General features: G+C 39.7%; 1 protein-coding gene across 1 annotated transcript; it reads left to right on the top strand.

Moving 5' to 3' along the window:
* The first annotated feature begins 469 nt into the window (after nucleotides 1-469).
* Nucleotides 470-24,696, top strand: LOC140683506 (3'-5' RNA helicase YTHDC2-like). Its single transcript, XM_072926017.1, has 26 exons — nucleotides 470-644; nucleotides 1,279-1,369; nucleotides 1,750-1,943; nucleotides 3,531-3,730; nucleotides 4,345-4,511; nucleotides 6,953-7,055; nucleotides 8,228-8,384; nucleotides 10,531-10,638; nucleotides 11,718-11,866; nucleotides 12,267-12,402; nucleotides 12,754-12,880; nucleotides 13,855-13,920; nucleotides 14,692-14,870; nucleotides 15,022-15,118; nucleotides 15,195-15,282; nucleotides 15,382-15,462; nucleotides 15,907-15,989; nucleotides 16,919-17,024; nucleotides 17,162-17,281; nucleotides 17,635-17,907; nucleotides 18,411-18,537; nucleotides 18,981-19,186; nucleotides 19,872-20,067; nucleotides 21,181-21,290; nucleotides 22,737-23,026; nucleotides 23,425-24,696. The coding sequence occupies exons 1-26, from the start codon at nucleotides 470-472 to the stop codon at nucleotides 23,693-23,695; spliced, it is 3,900 nt and encodes a 1,299-aa protein (XP_072782118.1). The 3' UTR covers nucleotides 23,696-24,696.
* Nucleotides 24,697-25,749: the final 1,053 nt, after the last annotated feature.

A 25,749-nucleotide genomic window follows, 5' to 3' on the forward strand; every position in this document is an offset into this window, starting at 1 on the left:
CAAGTACTCTCCTTCTGACCTAATGATGTTTCCGAAGCAGCAGCCTTCAATAGCGAGGCCTGTGTCAGGCCCAAGTGGATTTGGTTAAATTTCTACCTCGTGTCTTCAGTGTGGAGTCAAAGGACAGCAGGAAAAGCAGGGCAAGTAACACTTTACAGAGTGAGGAGGCTGAGGGCCGAGATGACCCCCGCCACAGCTACGTTTAATACCATGCCCTGAAAGCACGTAATTTATGACGGGACAGGTACCAGTGCCACGTTTTGCTCGCAGCCACACACCCAGCCCGGGCCTTGGGCAGCCGTGCCCCCGGACCGGCGGGAAAAGCGCCAATTTCCTTCCGTTCGGGCCAGCTCGGCTGCGGGCGAGCCCCGCCCCGCCCCAGCGTCGCCCCTCGGGCCGAGCGGCTGCGGTCCCCGATCCGCGTCGGTGTCGGGGCCGTGTGGGGGCCGCGTGGGGCCGTGTCGGGGACATGTCGCGACACAGGCGGGTCCCGCGGCGGCAGCCCGGCGGGGCTGCGGAGGACGGGGCTGCCGCCGCCGCGGTGCGCGCCCGGGCCGAGCCCCTCAGAGAAGCCGGCGTGGACGAGGAGGTGGAAATGGCGGTGCAGCTGGCCCTGGAGCGGTTCCAGAGCGGGGACGAGGCGGGTGCGCGGCACGGCCCGGCCCGGGGGCAGCCTGCGGGGAGGGCGCTGGCGGCGGTCACGGAGGGGATCCTGCCCCTCTGCCCGGCCCCGGTGAGGCACAGCTGGGGTGCTGTGTCCAGCTCTGGGCTTCCCAGCACGGAGACGGGGAGCTAATAGAGCGGGTCCAGCAGAGACCACTGAGACGAGAGGTCTGGAGCATCTCTTATCAGGAAAGGTGTGGGGGTTGGTCCTGTTTAGCCCAGAGGAGACTGAGAGGGGATCTCACTACTGCATATGAATATCTCCAAGATGAGTCCCAGGAAGGTGGTGCAGCCAGTTTGGTGACAGGACAAGGAGCAATGGCCATAAATTAAAACAGAAGAAGTTCCACCTGAACATGAGGGAGAACTTCTTTCCTTTGAGAGTGGCAGAGCACTGAAACTGCTGCCCAGGGAAAGCGTTGAATTTCCCTCTCTGGAGACATCCCAAACCCTAGATGTGTTCCTCTGTCACCTGCTCCAGGTGACCCTGCAGGGGGGTTGCACTGGGTGGTCTCCCTTCCAGTCCTAACAATTCTGTGGTTCTGTAACATTGAGATGTCAAGATTACTGCCTGTTGCATTGTTACTGTCTTTTCATTATTATTTATCATTCTAGAGATGGAATTTCCTTCTAGTTTCACTAGTACTGAAAGAGCATTTGTTCACCGGCTCTGTCAGTCTCTTGGACTGGTGTCTAAAAGCAAAGGGTGAGTCAGGGTACAATTTTCAGTTCTTTGGTGCAGACGGATAGAATTTCAAGACTAATGATAACTTGATTGATGTTTTCAACATACTCAACTGTGTTGCAAGGAATAGTATTAGAGAAAAAAGTGTAAAAGTAGCTACAGAAATGAGCATATTTGTTCATTGCTGTATGCATGCTTGGAAAAGCTTGTGACATGCATTTTGGGACAGCTTGATTTTATACTTTGTGGATTTAATGGCTCCATTAAAAAAGCTTCTCACTGTGATTTCTGTTTTTTTTTTTTTCCAAAGAATTTGCATAGCGTCTCATACCCTGACAGATAAAAGTTAACCTAGAGTAGGTTCCTTTTTACTAAAATAACTTTTCTCTCCCCCCTGACAGAAAAGGAGCCAATCGATACCTGACTGTAAGGAAGAAGGATGTGTCAGAGGCACACGTAGTCATGACTTGTGACTTGGCTCTCCGTACGAAACACGCCGTTCGGAGTCTAATTCAGCGCTTTCCCGTCACAACTAAGGAACGCAAGGAGCTCCTGCCAAGGACAGAGCGAGGAAGTGTCTGTGCTGTTGCATCCGGTACGTTCAGCATGTGTTCTGATTTGGACTTGCCCATCAACACCACTTGAAACCATGACAAAACAAACCTCTTTCTGCTCTGTCCCCTCTGGTGTCCTAACAGACACTTTCAAACAAATGCATTAATTTTCCGTACTTTTAAGGTCTTTTATAACTGGTGCTGTGAGGAACTTGGGAAGTCATATTATGCACATTGAGTTGTCCACCTTGTGTTGTGTTAATTTAGAATCTTTGAGCCAGTTCCAGCCAAATCTTTTTGGAAGTACATTTTGAAGTGTGGCTTCACACAAGTACTATGAGGTGGGGTTGAAGAGTCAGTGTTCTTGTGATGCCATAAGAATGCCTATATGAGAAAATGCGGTTGTCTGTTCTGCTTATAGAAATTAATGTCCTTGATAAATCAATAATTTTAGTTTTTATTTCTTCATCTCTACAAAATAGATTTGGTCCTTAAGAGACTACTGTCCAGACTTGTTGATTTCTCGAATATGGAAGAGTTCACTGAAAGACAAACTTCTGTCAAAATGTTGGTTTTTTTTTTTTTTAAGCAAGGTTTTCATCTAGATTATTGCTTTAGCAGCTACAAGTGGAAGAGTTGCACTGTGTTTTTGTGTGCAGAGATGGGTGTAGTGAACAGAAAACATTTGTACCAGTATGCCTTGTTTAATTGCATGTTTCTGATATGTGGTGTCTGTTCTTGAAGTGCTTTCTTTGCTGTTATTTTCAATTGTTCTAGTTGTTTAATAGGATTGTTATATGAACAGAGGGAAGCTGTAATAAAAGTACTGAAATGCAATGTCTTAGGAATGTAAGGGATAAGTTAATGAACAGTCTAATATTTGCCTTTCTCTGCATCTCAAGAATGTATTTTTAGTTCTCCTGATCTGTTAGTCTGTTTGTCTTGGTACAACAGAGCTTGAAATTTAGTATATGAATCTGTTAATGGCATTAAATATGTATAAATGAGTATACAGTGAGCTTTTCATTCTGCCAGAAAATAGTTCTCAAGGAATTATAGAGTGGTACTTGCAATGATGGATGTGAAGTGGCTCCCTCAGAAGATGTGCCCGTTTTTTGGCTGCTCATGCACCGCTTTCTAACACATCGCACTGCTGTGTGGGGGCCAGGGCTCTTGATACAGCATGCTTGCATTGGTATGATTTCAGGCAAACGTGTGGAATAGCTTAAAGGTTTAACTCTGTCAGTGTGTATTTCTAGGGGGAACTGCAGGTGTGAAATGTGGGCGCAGATACAAACGCCACCAAAATACACCAGGCTGGTATTCTCTGGTTTAGTTTGTTTCTCCTTTTGCTCTTTGTAGGCTTTTTTGACATGGAGCAATGCTGTGGAAGAGTCTGGTTTTCTTCAAAATACCCATGAAAGTAATAAGTGTTTTGAAAAATATCTATTCCAAGCACTGCAGGACATGCTATAAAAATGACGTCTAAATGTGTGATGGGTTTGTCACTTTACCGACAGGGATGCATAAAAAGTCAGCAATGTTAATTTTTAAGTACAGTTTTTGAGCAGTGTTTTTGTGACCTTCCTCTGTGTCTGCATAAATAAACTTTTAACTTGTCTTTGCAGAAAACAAAGAAGTAAACAAGACAAGTGGTCGACTTAATGATGGTATCCCCCAGGTCCCAGTGAAAAGAGGGGAATCAGAGTTTGATTCCTTCAGGCAGTCACTACCAGTTCTTGAAAAACAGGAAGAAATTGTCCAAATCATAAGGGACAATAAAATTGTTTTAGTTATAGGAGAGTCTGGATCAGGAAAAACGACACAGGTATGTTGCTTCAATGAAATAAAAACTATAACAGTATTTATTCTAAACTAATGCCAATTGTGTAACATTTGTGATATGGGATACTTTTATGCTATTTTAAGGCTTTCCTTTTCCTGTGTGATTGAAAATGTTGTTCCAATTCATTTTCTTGCTTTTGAAACACTAGGCCTCTAGATAGGTACTAGAAGCATAAATGATTCCTCACAATTTTCTGGTAGATACCATTTTTTCATTAAAATAATACAAAATATTGAAGGGAAAATAGCTGTGATGTTTGTATATCCCTTTTTCTTCTAAGGCTAGTTCTGTTCTTAGTATCCAGAGTAATCTATTTTTTGTGTTAAAATGAGAGATTATCTACAGGGCTTTTTTTTCTTTTTTTTTTTTTTTTGGATTTCTCTGAAGCAGGAGGGAGGCACTGTAAGTTTTTTTTAAAAAAAACCTAAATAGGTTATACTTAGGAATTTATTTTCTGCTGATTCAGATTGGCTTGCTGTGATAATTGTAATGAAAAGTCTTTTGCAATGTGCAATATTGATATGCAGTTAATGGTTTCCCTGTGCTAACAAAGCTGTGACTTTCTCAAAAAGCAAATTTGAACCACTTCTTTACAGATCCCTCAATTTATCCTTGATGACTGCTACAAGAATGGAACTCCCTGTCGTGTGTTTTGTACTCAGCCAAGACGTTTAGCAGCTGTTGCTGTGGCTGAAAGAGTGGCAGCAGAAAGAAGAGAGAAGATTGGCCAGACAATTGGTTACCAGATCCGGTTAGAAAGCAGGTACTAATGGTATTTCTAAGTGTCGGTTGATCTTGTGTTGGTCTCGTGAATCTTGTGTACATTGAAACTGCAGTATGTTTGGGTTGCAGCCTCACAGGTGGGATATGTTACTGCAGGTAAGGAATACGTAAGAGTGAAAAGGATGGCTTACTTCCTGTGTTTTGCAGTTTCATGTAGAAGGTTGTCTTACAGAATCTCAGGTATTTTCTGTTGATTTCTTCTGCGGCGTGTATGCATGGAAATCCTTGTCTGATTTTCAGATCAAGTCTACACTTTCTTCTTCCCCCCCCCCCTCTGCTTTTAACATGTGCGGATCCAAAAGGTCTGCAAGCTTTGAAGGTAGGTGTGAAAACCAGCATGCTGTAACAAATGTTATGTAGTGAGAGTTGATAGGAGCCATAAAAGGGAAAACAAAAAAATTGGAATGCGACTGATGAAGCTGAGCATTATTTACCAGTCTAGTCTGGACTAAATTTACTCTTCTTCAGCTTCTGTGTTTATAACATGAAGTGATGTAAAAGTAGAGATTTCAGTATCACTTGATGAATTTGTCTCTAAGCAGAGCATGAATGGATTGTTTGGGGTTTTTACATCTTTGCACCGTGTAGTGAAGTGACATTTCAGGGAAGGGCCAGCAGTTGAGATATGAGTGACCAGAAGATGGCTAAAGGTTGTGCTGCCTGTGTGAACAAAGATAACACATAGCTGATGAAAATGAATGCACTTGAACAACGAAGCCACAATAAGAATTCAAATGTGTGCATGAAAGCTCACAAGGATATTGAGAGATTAGAAGAGCTAGTGAAGATGTGTCACAAATAAGCTGGATGATTAATATATGGAAGTACTATGCTGGCAGAAGAAGAGCAGAGTCAGGTGAAAATGGTAGAATTACTGGAAGCAGCGCAGAAAATCCAGCTTGAGAAAAATCAATACAATTACTCCAGAGAAACACTGAAAGGGGGCGATAACAATATTTTGAGCCGTGGACAAAAAAAATTTTGAGTGGATATGTTTAGAGGTGTTTATAGTAACACAGAAATATAATTTTTAAGGTTTTCTTAACTGTCTTCCAGAGAAAAGCTGTAGAGTACAGTACAGAGGAACTTTTCAGCTCTTTTAGGATGGCAGTACCAGAGAGAGTAGTGACAATTTCTGTTTTTATTGGGACAGCTAACTGTGCCCCAGGTATAGAATTGTAAAAGTTCAGTATTTTCACCTCCTGAAAAACCAGAGGATCACGCAGATGACTTTGTGATTTAGTCAGCTGTAATGAATTGTGTCTTCAAGGCAAGGCTTTGGCAGCTGTGGGGAGGCTTCTGTGAGGAGGTGCCAGAAGCCTCTTCTGTGTGTGACAGAGCCGGTGCCAGCCAAGACAGACCTGCCTCTGGCCAAGGCTGAGCCCATCTGTGGTGGTGGTAGTGCCTCTGGGACAGTGGGGAATGGGGGAGGAAAACCTGCACAACAGAGGCAGCAGTTCAAGAAGAGCAGTGAAAGCATGTGAGAGAAGCAGATCTGCACACAGGAAGGTCAGTGCAGGAGGGGAGGAGATTCTCCAGGTGCCAGAGCAGCCCATGGTGCAGCCCATGGTGAGGCAGCTGTGGCCCAGCAGGCCGTGGAGGTCCGTGGTGCAGCAGGGATCCTCCTGTGAAGGATTCTGTGTTGGAGCAGGTGGATGCTTGAAGGAGGCTGTGATCCTCTGGGAAGTCTCTGCTGAAACAGGCTCCTGGCAGAACCTGTGGCCCTGGGGAGGGAGCCACACAGAAGCAGGTTTGCTGTCAGGATTGTGACCCTGTGCGGTCCCACACTGGAGCAAGCTGTTCCTGAAGCACTGCACCCTGTGGAAAGGGACCTGTGCTGCAGCAGTTCCTGGAGAACTGCAGCCCATGGGAAGGACCCATATTGGAGAAGCTCGTGGAGGACCCATGTTCCTGTGGGAGAGACCCACGTTCTCCTTGTCTTTCTCTGGAGCCTGGGAGTCTTTTTGTTGTGTTTCCTCTCCCCTGCCCATGGAGAGGACAGATAGAGTGGCTTGCGTAGGCACCTGGCGTCCAGACAGGCTCATCCTACCACGTGTAGACAAATACAAAGGCTATATCCAAGCACAGGCTGAGGAATTGGAACCTAGTTTTCCACATGGAATTTTCTAGTAAATTGAATGACATGCAGAGTTTCTTCACAGTTCTCTTTTCCTTCTTATTTATTAAAAATTGAATCTTATTCTTTCAATTAATCCATTGTCCAGAGTTTTGGGGCGCAAGCACTACAAATTGTTAGGAAATGTCTGTGAAAAGGCATAGTTTAAAAACAAGTGGTGTGCATGAATCTTTTGAGGAGAGAACTGTAATTTCTCTTCTGGTCAGCAGCTGCTTTAATTTTTGATCCATGGAAAGCTTTAAATGGTGCAACCCCCTAAGTTGTCTCTGTGATGTGATCCATAGGGTTTCTCCAAAGACACTGGTAACATTCTGCACTAATGACATGCTTCTTGGCACGCTGATGGCAGGAGACAGCACCCTCTCCACTGTGACCCATGTTATTGTGGTGAGCATCCTGTGGTCTTTCATGTGGGGTGGAGCAATATGTATTGCTTTGGAAAATGAGGTCCTCATTTGTTTTATTTAAATTTGCTGAGCACTTTAGGTGTTTTTGTTTGGTAGAATCTGAATCAACTTTAAAGACTTTCTGAGTCCTCAGAGTAGAATGCATGTCTTGTGCAGTTTGGTGTTTTTCTGTGTGTTTGTGTTTTTCCTGTAAAAATGTCTTATTTTCATGCCAATGATTAAGTGTGGAATCAGGAGGAGTGGAGAAGGACAGAAGTGTAAATTTTTCTGAACTTCCGTGGTCAGGAGAAAATCCTTAGGGAGGCTTACATTGATGTGGTTCAATGTGATTGTGTCAGAATTTCTCTTACCATTTGTTTTAGCAATACAGGTTTTCAGTCCATTTGTTTGCCCAGAGTTTTCAAGATAATGTGGAGTCTAATTGCTAGCAAATTATTCAGATTGTTAATTTGTGATTATGTCAATATTCCTATTGTGGAATTGAATAAGGGGAACTGGAATGTTTTTGGCAAGATTTAAGTACTGAAGATTAAAAGGTAAGTTTAGGTGCCTGCCTGTTTATCAAAGTTTAAAAAGCATGAGAATGATCTATACATTCTTGATGTCAGCCTACAAACTTTGTATTTTGAGTCCTTGTTTCCTTCATTCATAATATAGATCAAAACAGAAGAATGAAAAAGATGATTAATCAGTTATGTGCCTTAACTTACAGGCTTTGTGTGTGACTTGTCTAAGCAATTTGCCTGTTTTTCTGATTATGTGGTGTCATACATTTCTTTAAATGCTTATCAATGGTGAAGTGAGAATTTATTAAAACAAAATTTGTAGTTTGTGGTGTTTTCTTGAAATTTGGCCTCAAATACACAATCAGAGAGGTTTCAGATATTCACTTTAGCCTCTGAAGTTAAAGTGTTTATGGCTTCAGCATTGCAACGCACTCAGCGCTGATAAAAACTTTTTGATGTGTTTTAGTTTCTTTATGGATAGTTTTTTAAAAAAACCCTATTAGTTAAACTAGACTCACACATTTTAAGGCCTCTGTAATGTGCCACCAAAACATGTATTTTTTTTTTAGAGAAGTTTGTTTTTGTCAGAAGTTGTGATCCTGAATCTGTGATGGTTTTTCATCTTTTTTTCCCCCTTTTGTTACAGGATGAAGTACATGAGAGGGATAGGTTCAGCGACTTCTTGCTAATAAAACTGAGAGATGTGCTGCAAAACCAGAATAATTTAAAACTAATTCTCTCTAGTGCTGCTCTAGATGCAAATCTCTTCATTAGGTATTTTGGAAGCTGCCCAGTAATACATAGTAAGTCTTGATTTTAAGTCTGAGTATACCTGCCTTGAGACTCACAGATCTTACTAAACTGTAGCAAATTATTCTGAGTAAAGGCACATGATTAATACACTGAGAATTACAGGAATCCTTGTTCCTTCTGTATGCAGGTTTCTTGTTTCTTGACTATTTGCACCTCATTCAGAGTGAGGTGTTTTAGTCACTGGGAGTTCTGTAAATGCAGATACATCCTGCCCCCCTCCACTCTTAATTGAAGAAGTAGGAAGAGGTTATTGAAGTTCTGTCTTCATGCTGATACAGGACTTAGAAGCTACATGAGTGTGATATGTATCAATGCATTCCAGTAGGATCTTACTCTTCAGGCTTTGTGAAGGTTGTTACTGGTTACTGGACAGATAACTGTACCAGTTCAGTTCAGAAATACAGGCTTAGACAGATTTGGTTTCACATGAAAAAAGGATTACATGATTCTCTGATTTAAAGAAAATTAGTAGTTGTTCATCTAGGTAAATATTCAGAAAAGACATCCAGTTTCGCTTATTTTGTGTTCAGACTCAGTTACCTGCAGTTAGACTACATTCAAATGCAAAGAAAAGTTACCATTTTTTGCTGGTTTAATTTCATTTGACTGATCTTTAGTAAAGGCAAAATGTAAATGTGTGGGAGGGAGGTGGGGGGTTTTTGTGGGTTTGCAGTTTTTGCCCCACCCTCCTGGCTTGCAGGTTTTCTGCATGGGTGACCTCCTCTGGCACCTTGCAATCCTCTTACTTTTTCAACAGTAATGTCCAACTTTAATGTGTTTTGAAAAGTATCTTTCAAGAGAAATGCTTTATTTGACAATCAGGTAGACTCTCTGCATGTCAGCCTTTTAAAAAAAATCTCAACGGTTTTAGGAAATGGGATTGCTTACTGGTTTATTTTAGCAAATGTTTGTGAGGAGGAACCCTTTTTTTCCTTTCTTTTTTTGCAGATGGAAGTGCTTAGTTCTCTGTTTTGAATTTCTGCCCAGTTGAATAAGGTTTGCAGCTTGTTGGAGACAGGAATCTGGAAATTACACGTGATTTCATGTTCTCTGAATTTTTTTTGCAAGGGAGTGCCTCAGTTGTGATTGTTGTATGACTTTCCAGTTTACTCTTTTTGCAGCTTCCTGTTCTTTCAGATTGGTCAATTTGTGTTGGAAAATCTGATGGCAATCTCTCCCAATCTCTCCAGTTTACCACAGTGTTTGTGCTGGTTATGTAACAGGCCAATAGCAATTTAAAAGATGTTTTTTTCCCTTTTTGTTAATTTAAGAATTAAAAGAAGCGGCTTTGTCTGTTAATGTGATATACAAGGTTTGAGTCTCCTTCAGCAATATGGCTGACAAAATCCTGACCACAGAAAACCACATTTTGTAGCTGTGGAGCGCTGTAGTACACAGAGTTTGTGATCAGTGTTGGAAGGCTTCCTCTGTCACAGCTTCTAAAAGTATGTGAATTGTGGATTGTTCTTTCTGAAGGAAAATCCTGAGTGTTCCTGAGTCAGGTTAAGGAACAAGAAATCAAAATGTAGAGATTTTAATCTTCATGCAAAAAGCATCCTGTAATGTCCACAGAGAATGTCTGGAAAATAGTCATGTTGAAAAAGAAATCAGGATAAATTACCAGAAGGTAAAGGCCACTGGGATGTCTCATCTGTCAAGAAGTATTCAGTAAAAAAAGCTCAGCTTTGCTGAATTAGTTGAGGATATGGAGATAAGGCTGCCTTCTTACATGTTTCTCATGAAAAGAAAGTAGTTCAGTATAAAGATGTACTGTCTCTGTGTGGAACCTTGCAAAAAGCTGTATTAATTGCTTATTAATTAATTACATTTTTAATCCAGATGGCAGACTTACATGGCAGGTTCTTGTTTGTAACCCTAAACAAACACGGCTGTTTTCTTTTTCTCATTTAAAAAAATTGTAGTTAATAACTGTCAATCTTATGAACATCTCCTGCTATAACACTTCATAAAATTGAAGAGGTTGAGGAGAAACAAGGTGGCATTTGACTTTGGAAATATTTTGTTTTGTACAGTTTTGAGAAAAATAAACTCCAGTGAAGGTAGTTTTTTAAAAGAATTAATTCTGTAAGTGAAGCTAGTGAATATAGAATCTTTTATGGATTTTTTCTATTTTAGTCCAAGGGAGACCTTTTCAAGTTAAAGAGATGTTTCTGGAGGACATTTTACGAAGCACTGGGTATGCAAACAAAGAGATGGTGAAGTACAAAGAAAAGAAGCAGCAAGGTCAGTGGATTTGTTAATTGTAAGGGTTGGCAGTAAGAATCATTGATTGAACAAACAGTTAACAGGATTATTTTCTGTTAAAATTCCAGAGTCAGGAGATTAAATGAGATGTGATTAGATGACAGCGTCTTTAAGCTCTCAATATTTACATTTTTGAAATAGTTTATGCAATTAAAGAAAAAAAATCACTTGGATTCAGTGGTTGCATTCTTTTTTCATTCAGTTGATAAATGTCATCTTTTTTCTAATTGTTATGCTGTAGAGCTATATATAACTGGGGGCTCTGCCCACATAAGTACTAAAGAAGCATAGGATGCTCTGTACCTTTGGGTGCAAATTAAAGTGCAGCTATTAAAGCAGGCATGATTTTGTACATCTTGCACTAAATTCCCTTCAGTAACATTTTTCACTGCTTTCTTCAGGCATGGATGTATTTTTTTAAGTGTTAACACTCTTGAGCTAAACATCATTGGGTTTAAGTTGATTAAGTAGATACTGCTCAGAAGTTTTCTTGGCAACTGAAAGTAATGATCCCAGTGATTATTTAAAGAAAAATTTTTAAAAAATGCAAACCCCAAAGCTATAACATACAGTCCTAACTGGATATTGATCACAGTGCTCACCTCTGATCACTGGGGTCAGAAAAGTTCAGTTAGGACCCTGGTGTTTTCTAAGGTTTCTTCCACTTGTGTAGAAAAGTAAGTTGTTACATGCAGGGACTGTATCACTCGTCTTCAGAATTCCATTTGTGGAAAAAGATCTGGTCTGAGATTGTGTGGAAGGTGATTACTTAAGGAAGATACTTTGAATGCAGTAGTTTGGAATAACGGAGGTTTTGGGGGCTTAAACACCAAAGTGTTGGGTTTTACCTTGTTTTTATAGCCCTTGTTTGCAGTGGCGCCCTTTGGGTACCCTTAAATATGTCATTTATGTTGGACTGGTAGTAGCATTCTAGACTAAATAAAAGAGGTTGAATAGGTAAAACTTGGTAAAACCTGCTGTAACTAACTTTTTTAGTAGAAAACAATGGATAAGAAATATGACTCTAAAACTTTCTTGGGGAATACTTTGCATTCTAGAAGAGAAACAGAAGAACACTCTTGCTGAGTGGTGTTCAGCTCTAGATAACACTAACAAAGGGACATCTCGGAGACAAAAATCAGTTCCAAGGACAAATGAGGAGTACAAATGGTTGGATGATGGTGGTGACACAGTATTTAATCAACTGGTAAGTTTTTTCTTTTGTCGGAAGAGATGTTTATATTTGTGTTGTATTCTAGCCATTTAAAATCTGTTTTCTACAGTTCTGTTGAGTCTTTCAGGATATTAACGTATTTTAAAGATTACTTGATTAGGATGAACTGCTCTAGCTGAAGTGTGCTCTTCAGATAGGGTGGTTGCACACAGCTTTTCCTCAGATCAAATGGCTCGACTGCCATTGTGTTCGTACTTGCATATGACAAAATCAATGCATTAACTGATACCTGAGCTGGTATGTCTACACTGATATATTTGGGTTTCTGTTGCTGCTGGGAAAAATAACCATTCCAATTCTTTGTGGGTAATGTATAAGAATAAAGACAACTCTTGGAAGAGATTAAGCTTTCAATATTGTTTTTTATCTTCAGACTGAAAAAGATGTGAATTGCCTTGAATCGTGGATAGTAAAAGAAATGGATTCCTGTCTTTCTGACATCTGGTTGCATAAAGATATTGATTTGTTTGCTCAGCTGTTAAATCTTATTTTAACTGAAAATGTCAGTGGTAAGTTTCATGTGTTATTACATAAAAAAAAGCAACCTCAAATTTACTTAGATTTTTATGGCTACTTTTATCTCCAGTTTCAAATGGTGTTACCTTTGCATTCTGATGCCGACTGAAAAAATGATAGGGCTAGCAGAAATAATGGGTTGTTTAGTTAGTTGTTGTTTTGAAGTATTGACAGAAGTGTGTTTCTAAAACAGTGTAGAATTCATATGAACTAACTTCAGAGATAAAGTGAGGAAACAAATTCTCTTTGGGCTGGAATTTGAAAGCAATATTTGTACTATATTTAGATGAAAAAATAACATTTCTCTTGGTTTTGCTGGATTTTTTTTTTCTTGTACTTCTCAGTTGATTATAGGCACAGTGAAACTGGTGCAACTGCTCTGATGATTTCTTCAGGGAGAGGCTTTTTGAGTCAAGTAGAACAGTTGATCAGCATGGGAGCAAGTATCCACTGCAAATCATCTAATGGCTGGTAAAAACAGAGAAACCAAAACATAGATTTATGTGTCAATATAGGAGAGAGAAAGAAAATTGTTTAACATCTAAATTAATTTGCTAACTTATCACACTGCTGTAAGAACTATAGATTTTGACAGCCTCAACAATTTCTAACTCCTGATAATCACATTGTTTTCTGTAAATTCTAAATTGAATTCTTAATTACATGGTCTTGATTATGAGCTATAAACTTTGTTTCAGTAGGTCTTATTTAAGATACTGGTTAGCAGAACAACTGTAATCTACTGAATTGGACCAAAATATTTGGCAATTCCTATTTTCATGGAGTTACCCATATCAGAAGATCTTTCTGTTATGTTTCTAAATATATTGTAGCATGTAAAAATATTTGTGAATCTGTAGAAACTCAGGTTTTGTGGTCATGGATTATGTCTTCATATAAACAGGGAAGTACAGTAAATAATTGTTGTATGGAATGATAAGAATTAGGATTCCAGGGGTCTGATATTTGGTACTAACATTTGAAAAAACTTGGGAAGGAATGCAGTTTAAAGATAAAACAGTGAACTGCATCGTGAGGAGGACAGCTTCTGAAAGACATGAAATAGCCAAATGTTATGCCTGGGGTGTGACCTTTTGAGATGACTTCAAGGATACTGCAAACAGGCAGGTCTGATCTCTGCACCTTGTTGTGGACTTTTTAAAGGAATGGCACTTTCTTCCTCCTCACTTCCTTGTGCATGTTTGCTCCTGTGTAAAACGGACATTCTTTTGTGGTAAAGAACTGTAGTCACCTAAAAGTCAGACAGCTGTTAACACCTATTCATGCACTTTCAAATGGGAAGTTGCAGATCCAGCAATAACAGTACGGATGTCAGTACAGAAATGGGTACAAAAGTCTGGTGTCAATTGCCTCTCCTGATGCGCTCTTCATATTCATCTTTTGAAGGGAAAAGTCTAATAAAAATACTTGTGCAACTATTTCAGGATGGCTGTGGACTGGGCTAGGCACTTTGGACAGACGGAGGTTGTTCATCTGTTGGAATCCTACAGGTCAGTTGTAACTGTTTTGCAGAATCAGTTGTATATGATATACAAACGGTTGTGATGGGAAATTTGAGGTTTCTGTTCTTTTAATCAGAACAGGTTTTAGCTTTTCATGGTCTAAAATCTGGACTTAATGGCAAGACCTCTTTTTAAGAATAGGAATATTTCAAAAAATAAACAGCAAAAACGTTTGTACTTAGTATCATATTGTTTATGTTTGCACAACTTGCTAATTCTATACTTTTCACATGCTTACTTTGGAAACAAATCTGTCATGTGTTTTTATTTATCCTTTTTATATGCAATAGGCATATTAAAGAAAATTTACAGAAGTAATGTGTACACTAGGCCATTCAAGAATGATTTTCTGATTAACTTACAGTTATCGTACTTGAGGTAGTGTTTTGTAAAGCTTATCTCTACTATAATTTCTCTTAGTGTAGTTTCTGCTAGTGGGAAATTTTTGGAGAACACGTATCTCTTAAATATTTTTACTTGAACAGATAAACGAGAAGTATCTTTATACTTTCCTTTGCTTATGGTTGTGTTTCAATGAAGTTGAAGAAAACTAAAGTTAACACTAATAAATAAAGTGGCATCCTTCACTGGGTTAACATTGAAATCAGTAAACAGTAATAGTATGGTGATTCCCTTCTGCTACACTTAAACATCAGAATTCAAGACCAATAGTCATATTGGTCTTGAACTAAGTTTGAGTGGATGGCTCAATGCAAACCCGAAGGGGCAGCCTTGATTCTGGTGTATTTTCTGTTACAGCGCTTCATTCGGATTTGGAAACATGGATGAAAGTTCCCTGGTCCAAAAAAGTGCTAGTGACCTTAGTGCAGAGGACAGAGAGCTACTGACAGCTTATCATCACAGTTTTGATGATGAAAAAGTGGATCTGGATCTGATAATGCACTTACTTCACAGCATCTGTCATAGTTCAGATGCAGGTAGGTAAATACCTAACCAGTGGTTGTGGATTTGGCTTCTGATGAATCATGCTCTTTTTTCAGCAATCCACAAACGTTAAAACCTTCTGAGTGCTATTCGACATGTATTTGAATTTTCTGTTTAACTTTGCAAACCCACTTCCTTTTTTAGGAGCAATTTTAATATTTCTTCCTGGGTATGATGAGATAGTGAGCCTGAGAGACCGCATTGTTTTCGATGATAAGAGATTCACTGATAATGCTCACAGGTAAAACCTTTAGTTGCTGTGGCTTTTCATTGCTCCTTTTAAGGATCCTTAAAATGTTCCTTTTGTCTTGCATTAGATACCAAGTTTTCATGCTTCATTCAAGTATGCAGACTTTGTACCAGAAGAAAGTGCTTGAAAGTCCACCTTTTGGCATTCGCAAAATTGCAAGTATTAGAGGACTTTTTCCAATGCCACAATGACCTATTTTGCCATTGCTTTTACAGTTATTACAGTTTTGGTGGTTTGGGTTTTTTTCTTTGCAGATTCTTTCTACTAATATTGCAGAAACCAGCATAACAGTCAGTGATGTGGTGTTTGTCATTGACTCAGGCAAGGTGAAAGAGGTAGGACTGCCATAAATTTTCCTAGTGTGATTCTAAAACACACAGTGCATAAATTTTGGAGAACTTTTTTTTTTTTATTATTTATGACTTTACAGTAAAGTAAAAAAAAGTTTTTACTAGCTGAGAGCTAGTGCCTGTCAGGCAACAGTCCTTGCTGAAAAGTTTCAACATGCATTTGTTTTAAGACAAATACTGTAAGCTATCTGTCTAAAAAACCTTTAAAATCTTGAATTTCAAAAATTGTGGAGCATTAAGATACTAGAAAGGAGATACCCTCATTAATTCACTCAAAATTGAGAAGGTACCTTTGTGTCAGAAGCTGCTGTATATATTACTATTTCATACTTTTTAGAAAACTTCTGTTGGTAATCTAAATAACTAGTAACTTGTATTTCATGTACCCTATTGAGTTTTCAGTTTGCATTCCTTTCTTTGTTTTTCTAGAAGTCTTTTGATGCACTGAGTCGTGTTACAATGGTAAAAATGGGGTGGATTTCAAAAGCCAGTGCTATCCAGAGAAAAGGCAGGTAATAAATGCCTCATAGTGGTTTCCATTTTGCAGATATCCACAGTCCTTTATGTTTAGAATAAAGCACACAACAGAATAGCTGTTTCTGGCCTAGTCCAGTGTTGTGTTGCATAGTGGCCAACACTCATTCTCTGCAGGTGAGTAGGCGTCAGCATGTATTTCCTTGGAATAATCTCCCAAGTTGTAGAAAAGTGACGCTCAGGCATTTCCCAAAGGTCTGGGTTGTTTTCCCCCCATTAATTTGTTCTCCTTCCTCTTTCTCCCATGTAGCACCAGCAGTCACAATGTCCAGTGGGGTGTTTTCACATCATGTCTGTCGGCAGAGGACTGCCTATTTCACTTTCTCCAAGCTATCCATGACTTAACAGGCCATGATTATATTCTTCCCAGCACTGTGGGTGAGGGCTCAGAAGTTTATGTAGCAACAAATGCCTGTTTAATCAATCATATTGGCATTAAGCTGCACGTATGCACATAGATGTATATGACTGAGAGAATTTGCTGTCTCTCATTCACTCACAAGTTACTTCATCTTTATTCTACCTTTTACTCCAAGCATCACTTCTGTTTAGGGGATGTGAGGGGAAACAATAAAGTTTGCAACTGGTTCCTCACAACAAAGGATGATTGAGATTTGAACTGGTCTTAGGTTAGCAAAAAACCCACAGCACTTTACATTAGATAAGCCTTGTTTTTCTTTCCTCCAGATTTCTCAGTGTTGGGTTAAAATTACAGTAAAAAATTGCCACACTCTCAAAAATACTTCATGATTAGAAAACTCTCACTTTGTGTGTGACTTAACAACACTTTCTTCATAGTACTGCCTCTTCTTTTCCATTCTGAGTTTCTGTGTCTGTTTGTTGGCTTTTGGTTTTGTTTTTAGAAAGAAATCCTCATTTTCACAACCTTCCATATTTTATTTTCAAGGGCTGGGCGCTGTCAGCCTGGAGTCTGCTTTCGTCTCTTCAGCAGGCTCCGATTTCAGAATATGTTGGAATTTCAATCTCCAGAACTTCTAAGAATGCCGCTTCAGGTGCATGTTCAGTTAGAAACTACAACTTTAAAAAATACAATGCCCTCAAACCATACTATTAATTGCAACAAATCATGTGTTTGGCGGCTGCTTCCAAATCTTGGTAATCTTTTTTTGTTCTGCCTTTTACCTTGCAGGAGATCTGTTTGTACACAAAAATTCTGTCTCCAGTTAATTGTCCAATTGTAGACTTTCTTATGAAAGCTCCTGATCCTCCGCCTGCTGTAACTGTGAGAAATGCTGTGCATATGCTTAAGGTCAGAAAAGGAGTAGGTTTAGATTGTAATTGTGTTTGATCCCAAATTTGTGGTGTAGCAGTTTACTGACTTCAGTTTGTACTGAAGCTGTTTTTAATTACTTAAGGATGTTTTGAAGTTTTGTTTATTGTCTGTTTTCATTTTGTGTGTAGGGATGTGTTTTTCCATGTCAAGGGAAGAGAGTGCTTCAAAGTCTTGTCTCAGTTAATAGTTTGACTTGCTTCTGTAGTGTTTGGAAACAAGTCTAGTTAATGTCCATTATTCACATCCTTTCTGCTTTCACTGTAAATTGATTTTGTCCACTGTACCCATCCCCCTCTCCTTTATTTGTTTGTTTGTTTGTTTATGAACAGACCATAGATGCCATGGACCCTTGGGAAGATCTCACTGAGCTTGGTTATCACCTCACTGAATTACCTGTAGAGCCACACCTCGGTAAAATGGTGTTGTATGCTGTAGTTCTGAAGTGCCTGGATCCTGTTCTGACCATTGCCTGTGCTCTTGCCTGCCAAGACCCTTTTGTGCTGCCCACGCTGGCCTCCCAAAAGCGTGCAGCCGTGCTGTGCAGGAAGCGTTTTGCTGCCGGAACGTTCAGTGACCACATGGCCCTGCTCAGGGCTTTCCAGGTAGTCTTTCATTTCAGAGAGTACTAATCACAGCACATTCAAGCAAAATGCAGATGCACCAGTTGGATGTAGAGTGGCAGACTGTGATTAAGTGCTCAGAGAAGACTTTCTTTTTGCCTAGTGCCTTTCCTGTGTAAGGCATTACTTGGCAGTCTGGCTGGTCCACAGAAGAGGGAACTGTTTTTGTAGTATGTTTTGTTTCAAACATTATAAAATTTTGAATGTTCCAACAATGTGCCTCTTTGCATCCTACTACACTGAACTTTGAATCATGATCTTAATGTAATGATCTTTATTTATTGTTTTAACTTGACATAATCATCACTGTAGTGAACACATAAAGAGAATCTAATTGTTGAACAGAAAAAATAATCTGGTTTGATACATTAACTTTTAGAGTGGGTTTTGCATTCATTTTATTGACATAAATGTAATATTTTAAAAAAATGCAGTTTTTAGTTTAAGTCCTTCAAATTAATAGGCAAATGTAAAAACATTTTCAGGCATGGCAGAAGGCACGCAGTGACGGCTGGGAGAGAGCCTTCTGTGAAAAGAACTTCCTATCCCAAGCCACAATGGAAACCATTGCAGGAATGAGAACACAGGTGCTTGGCCAGCTTAGAGCCTCAGGTAGAGAAGTTGGAAACAATTTTAACATTGTTTTAAAGTCAAGCATATAGAAATTGTAACAAAAATCGTGTCCACTGGTGTAATTTTCCTTAATTTGAAATACACCTTCATGCACACATTCATGCAGGGTATGGTGCAGATGAGGAATTGTGGCTGATCTAACTGAAAGCACCCTCATCTCCACATGCCACTGCATTTCATGTTTTAATGAATTATTCCCATAGGAAATGTCTTTATATTGTACAAAATAGTGGTATTCTGTGTTAGTATGAAACCCCTTATCAGGAAGGATTTCAGTGTAATGGTTTCTTCTTGGTGCTGTTAAGGTTGGCAGTGGTGAAAAATGCAACAAAGAAGTCATTTATTTCACCTTTAGTTTCTGACTCCTTTTGAGAACCAAACACAAGCTAACATGGCACTGTTTTGTCTCTTTCATTTGTCAGGTTTTGTGAGAGCCAGAGGAGGAGCTGATATTAGAGATGTTAATACTAACTCTGAGAACTGGGCTGTAATTAAAGGTGCCTTAGTGGCCGGGATGTATCCCAATCTTGTGCATGTAGACAGAGACAGCCTGGTGTTGACGGAATCAAAGGAGACGAAAGTGCGATTTCATCCTACCTCTGTTCTTGGTCAGTCTCAGTATAAAAAGGTAAAGACACTTTGAATTCATAGTTCAAAAAAAAGGGCACTAAAATCTGTCACGTGTTTTAGAAATGTCTTTTCCTATTTGTCAGTACTTTAAAAGCAGTATAGGCATTTAACACTACAGCTTTAGAAAATACCGTTCTACCCAGCTGATAGAATTGGAGTTGATTCATTTTTCCATCATTTCAATTAGTCTTTTCTCTAGATGGAACAAGGCAAAATGACAAAAAAACTGCCCTGCTATAAAATTGTTTTAAAGATATAATGATCCCTATTCTTAAAAGCAAGTTTTTCTCTGAAACTTTTATTTAACATTTCTTTTTAAAGCAAAATATTTTGTTTTATCATGGTAGGATAATTTATGAATCTGGTTGAATTCTCTCACGCTTTTTTATGTGCATGTATATTTTTATATGTATATAATTGTATGTGTATTTAGTTCTCAAAATACAGAATCATAGAATGGTTTGGGTTGTAAGGGACCTTAAAGCTTATCTCATTCCAACCCCTGCCACGGGCAGGGACACCTTCCACTAGTCCAGGTTGCTCAGAGCCCCACCCAGCCTGGCCTTGAGCACTGCCAGGTTGAGGCATCCATAGTGTCTCTGGATAAAATGAGAAATACGTTCAAATTTACATTAATTACAGGTAGAGGGTATAATAGCCTGGTTTTACCTGCTCTTGCACAGATTGCCCCAGCAAATGGACAAGCTGCAGCCATCCAGGCTCTCCCTACAGACTGGCTTATATATGATGAAATGACGAGAGCTCACAAGACAGCAAACATCAGGTGCTGCTCTGTTGTGACACCTGTCACGGTGGCCCTCTTCTGTGGACCAGCCAGACTGCCAAGTAATGCCTTGCAGGCATCTTCATCCTTTCGAGGTACGCTGGAGTCTGGATTTGGGATGTTTCCGTTGCTATACATCAGCGTGTGACATGGAAAACTTATTTTTCAGTAATATTTAATACATGTATTGCCTGATTCTGAACATAGCGCTGTTATAATTCCTGCAGCTATTCAGGAAGAGTTTGTTGGTTCTGTAATAAATCTCTCCATTTTGGGATTCCTTACATATTCAAGTCCATAAATTACACAGTTGTAGGGTCTCAGAAACTGTAGTATAGTTTGTAAGGAAAGAATACAGCCACAGTGTCTAATGAGAACTGTAGTACTGGTACTGAGAAGTGTAGTATGCATGTTCTTTTTCTACAGACTACTTTATTTGATACATTGAACCAGATTATTCAAACAGAATAATTTAGAAACAATCAATATGGCAAACACGTCATGTTGCTTCTAGCTAACACATACATTTTCAAGACATGTTCTACTGATAATTTTTAATTTCAGTTAACTGTACTATTAACTGTGAGTAATAGAGAATATATAGAAATTTCCTTCTTTTTTTCTGATTTACATTGAGTCCTCTTGGAATGGAAGCAAAAATAACTGCTTCTAGTTGTCATAGTTTGAATCAAACTAAAAGTCCAACTTATTTCTAGAGCTTTCCTGTCTTGCTTTTAAACTGTGAACCTTAGAGTAGTGCTCATGTTGATTGAATTGCACTTAAGAAAAATAAAGAATCCTAATTAATAGCTATATGTATAGATTTTTTGTTTTTCTTACTAGGTCTTTAGATCTGCTGTTTTACTAGGAAATAGAGGCATGTGTGATTTTGCAAACAGCTTTAGGCAAAAGTTGTATAGTGGCCTGTGGATACTGGTGAAGGTACATGAGTTGGGTCACATCATATCAATACAGGTTTTTACACAGTAGGACCTTCAGCCGGTCTGGCTTGATTGCTGCTATCTGGAGCAAAGACTTTGCAGTGTATTTGCAGAAAAGAAGAGGTAGTTTTACAAATGTTTACATTTAAAGTCAATTTTAGAAGGAAAAACATTGTTGCTGGTAATACCGTAGTATGCGGGTTTTTGTGTAGAAATAATAGTAGAAAAAATATGGAAATGCTAATGCACCTTTTGTCTTTAATTCAGGGAGAGGGGTATCTAATGATAGCAGCGACAGTGAGATGGAGGACAAGACATCTGCTGATCTGGCACTGCTGAAGCTGGATGAAGGGCTCCATCTCAAACTGGACCCTGAAGTAAGTAAGAAATTACTCCTGGGTTTGCTTCATGTAGAGGAATTGTAAAAAGATGTGAAAAGGTTTTTGTAACATTTGAGTAGCCAAGAATTTTCTCCAAGAATGTCATGGTCTATTTCGGTCTCTCAAACTAGGTACTCTGTGATTTAACCTTTACTTCACAAGCTCATCAATAATTAAACGGCTTCAATCCCCTTTGGCACAGAGTTGTCTGTCGCCTGAATCCGTGTATTCAACATCCAAGTTGCAGTGTTTCATCACCTATCACCCGTACCTTTCTATTCTTTTACTTGTCAGCAAAAAGAAAGAGAATAATTAGTCACCTAATTCAACATTGAGAGTGCTCATTCCTCTTCCTCCATATTATGTGGGTGTCCTGTCTCTCACAAAAGGGACCAGGAAAGCCTCAGCAATCCAGATGCTGTTGGGTCTGTTTCAAAAACTTTCTGGGCAGTATGATGTTTTATATCTGAGCTTGGCAGTTTTGTCCCTTTCCACACGTCAGCAGATTCTGAAGAGACTGGCAGACAAAAGATAATGGCTGCAAGGGACAGCAAGCTGCAGGTGACAGTGACTGCATAAGGGCCCTTCTGCTCCTTCTGGCCTCCTGTCCTGCCTGCATGGTGCTCCATCAGGCCATAGCACGAGCTGGGATAGCCAAAATCTGAACAGGAGCTGAGAGAACAGTCACATTGGCATATTGTGTTCTTCTTTCTTTGAGAGGATAACCAAAATCGGATCAAAAAAGGAGCACTTGAAGCTGAAGTTGCTGAAAGAAAGTTGCTGTCAGATTTTGGAAGGATAAATTTCAAAATCTCTTTGAAATAGAAGTCTTTATGTCATTGAGGAGCTGTGGCTGTGGTAGGAGGCAGTTTATGGGTCATGAAACACACAACTTTACCAACTCTAATAATAATACTCTCTCTCCTAGACATGTCCAGAAGAGTGATTTTTTTAAATTTATTGTAATGGAAGCATTTCTGGTAGCAGAATTAGACAATAGTCTTCTGAATTTAGTCATCACATTTGACCAGGTGTCTATGTAAGAAAAATATCACTTAGAGCTCTTTTCCATCAACTATGACTGAAGAGTGCATGAGTAGAGACTGATTTGAGAGGAAGGGCATAAAGCATGAAAGGATTGGGTTTTCTTGAAAGATAAGAAGGAAAAAAAAAGGTCTGTGGAATTACAATACAAAGCTAAGTTTATTACCGAGCTAAATGAAATGTTTCCAAAATTACCTTGCACCCAAGGAAAAGAAAGCAAATTAACATCTTAATTTAAATATGGATTATTCCCCTTCCCCAAGACCTTAGTCTTGCCTTTAATTGTGGGCCCCGTTTATATTAGAATGCCAGGTGCTGCCTGATATGGAAAAGACAGGGTTCTCTTACCTGTGTGATCTACTTTTCATCAGTATTTAACAGAATTGGAATTTATTGCAGGCTGCTGGTATGCTGCTGCAACTCAGGCAGAAGTGGCACAGCTTGTTTCTGCGTCGCATGCGAGCTCCTTCTAAGCTGTGGTCTGAGGTTGATGAAACAACTGTAAGAGCAATTACAGCTGTTCTGAGTGCTGAAGAACAGTCTGCAGGTCTACAGCAGCCTTCAGGAATTGGCCAGAGACCAAGGCCTGTGACTTGTGAAGAACTTCCTTTGGCATCTACATGGATGTCAAGCAACAGCAGAAACAGCTCAACAGAAACAGAATTGTCTGACTTCTCTCATGCTGAAAAGTAAGATGCTGAGGTCTTCTGCTCACTGTAGGTTGCAGTTTATGTATACAAGTATCACTTAAGTTTCTGCTAGTAATAGGAGGTGGAAACAGCGGAAGTACAGTTTGAAGGTGTTATACTGTTGTATGCTGCATTGTAGTCCCAAAGAGAAGTATTTCATACCTGGGGCTGCTGTTGGAGAGAGCAGTCAGGAATATTGTCCATGAATTGTGATGTTTGAGAAGTAGCAGAAGAAGTTTAACAGTAGCATTAAAAAGCAATGAATGGTCAGTATGAGTTTTTAGTTAGGCTTTAATAGATTTTGTAGTTGCTGTAATACATGTGGTCATGCAGTAGGCTGGCAGGTCGATGTAAATTTTCAGTGACTGCTTGTGAAACTCAAAGTATGTCCTTTGTAGGGTTTCAGTGAAATCTACTTCTCCTGCACTCCACCAGCCAAAGAAGTACAAAGAAAAAGACATTTTGCTCTCCAGACAATTCTCAGATGACAGATCCGCTCAGTCCTCAGTGAAGCCTGCAGACAGCAGTAGCTATTCCAACGCCTGTGCTACTCCTTCTTCTCCAGTGTCGGGAAAGGTAGAGTTCTCTAACATATCACCCTGCTCTTCCAGAGTAATAGAATTTCTTGCTGATATCATTCTGCAGTTAGGTATTTTACTGATAAATTAGGAACCTAACGTAGCTTTTCATTTGTAACACTGCATAATACTTCCTTCTGGAACTTAAAAATCTAGACTAAATATCCTTGTTTCACTAGTTTAATACAGCAAAAATAATTTGTAGACTGCTGAGGTGAAGCTATCCAAAGTAGAAAAAATGAGATTTTAAAAAAACCCCAAACTTGTTCTAATAAACATGTATTAGTTTTTTTCAACTAAATGAGTATATTATATACACACTTCTGAAGTTTTTGGATTCTGCCTTTCTCGGCTTCCATAATAGATTTTCAATATCAATACTGATTCTGTCTTATCTGCCTTACTATGACTGATTTTTGTGATGGTTATTTGAACAAAGTACACATTTTTAATGAGATTACTGTGACAGTTGTCACATATACTTGAATAGTAGATTGCAGTAACACTAAGGAGATCATTGAGAGAAAACTTCATGGACTCATTGGAGGATGTAGTAATTCCTCTTGAATCTTTCAGCTTTTAAATTAAGACAGCGTAAAAGGAAGAAAACATGTTTCCTGAATATAGAAATGCGAGTAGTGTGCTGTAGGCTACACTCTAGGATGCTTAATTTTGGTGTCATCTCAAGGTCTGTCAGACTTTAACCAATTCTAATTAGTCACTAGACTTTTTAATCCTATTCTGCTCTACTTGTTTCTTGCCCCTCATGGATGAATTACTGTGGAAGGGGCTAACAGCAGGCCTGTTAGCTAAAGGAGCGAAAAGAAGCTGAGAGGCAAGAAGAAGCTGTTAAAGAGCTCTCTCCAAGGCTGCTACCAAGGAGACTGAGAGAAGAGAAGAACTGAAGAAAGATAAGGAGAGCACTGCAGACGGACAAAGTATTTTTAGAAAGTTAACTAAAGTCACTGTTACTGTTCACCAGTGGTGTTATGTTGATTTTTTTGTGGCCAATAGTTGGGGTAGAAGAAGTATAAACAATTAGAAAGTTTATAAAAGGTCAGCCATGTTCAATAATAAAGAATTGCCATCTGAGACCGCCTGTGGTCTGTGCTTTGTGTCGCGACCGCCTCGGCATACAGTGTATATACCAGTGACAGCTGGTGCCCACCGCGTGGAGCAACAGCCTGAACAGCGTGGTCAGTCTGGAGCCACGCGGGGTCCCAGCTCCCAGCCGTGACCCACTGGGGAGCAGCGGGGGAGGCGGCGCTGGTGCAGCTGAGAGTGGCGTGTGGAAGCCACAGGGAGGTCCAGACTTGATTTTCTCCTATCAAGACACCTGGAAGCAGGTGAGGCACCAACTAGTAATAATGGGAAATAAATCTAAAGAGGAAGAGACTGTTTTGGCTACATGGAAAGCTTTGTTAAGATATAAGGGAATTAATACTTCAGACTATACCCTTCGTAGTATATTGCTGTGGGCTAGATCATAGGATTTTGCCACTGATCCTGACACAGCATTTAGTGTTAAAACTTGGAAAAAAGTCAGGGACAGGCTGTGGGAAGTCATCTGAGCAGGAGATAAAACTTGTCAATCTAGTTGTTACTTGGAGATCGCTTTTTGAGGCATTAAAGGAATGGAAAACAGCGGGAACAAGCAGAGTACAACGTGGATGAAGATTTGGGGTTGATAAACGAGTCTGATGGGAGGGATGAGTCAGATGGGGCCTTTGATGGGGAACTTGTTGAATACATCCTTGAAGAAGGTGCAGGTGCCCATGGAAGTTACCAGGCAGGCTACCAAAGCTTCCAGGAAAGTTGCCAGAGCTTCTGGGCTGGATGCTGAAGCTTTTGGGAAAGCTGCTAAGGTTTCTGGGCAGACTGCCAAAGTACCTCCTTATCAGACTCCTAAGCCTCTTTATCTCACACCTGCACAGCAGCTTGCAGCGGTCCCCGTATACACTACACCACTGCGCCAGTTAGCTGAAATGTCTTTAGCAGAGAGACAAACCCAGCTGTCTGCCCCCTGCTCCCCTCTGACACTGTTGAGGCAGGATGGGAATGAATAGACTTTGTTCAGAAGGCTGAGACTATAACTCTGATTTATTTCAAAATACATCGCTCTTTTATACAGAGCTTCGTGCAGAC

The sequence above is a fragment of the Taeniopygia guttata genome, chromosome 3 (assembly GCF_048771995.1).
Source record: "Taeniopygia guttata chromosome 3, bTaeGut7.mat, whole genome shotgun sequence".
NCBI lineage: Eukaryota > Metazoa > Chordata > Aves > Passeriformes > Estrildidae > Taeniopygia > Taeniopygia guttata.

What these genes read in the sequence shown, in the direction of transcription:
- LOC140683506 (XM_072926017.1), top strand. Translation starts at nt 470, where the DNA reads ATGTCGCGACACAGGCGGGTCCCGCGGCGGCAGCCCGGCGGGGCTGCG. An exon ending in CTGTGACCCATGTTATTGTG is followed by an intron (nt 7,056 to 8,227) that starts GTGAGCATCCTG and finishes CTTTTGTTACAG; the next exon opens with GATGAAGTACATGAGAGGGA. An exon ending in GCTATCCAGAGAAAAGGCAG is followed by an intron (nt 15,990 to 16,918) that starts GTAATAAATGCC and finishes TTTATTTTCAAG; the next exon opens with GGCTGGGCGCTGTCAGCCTG.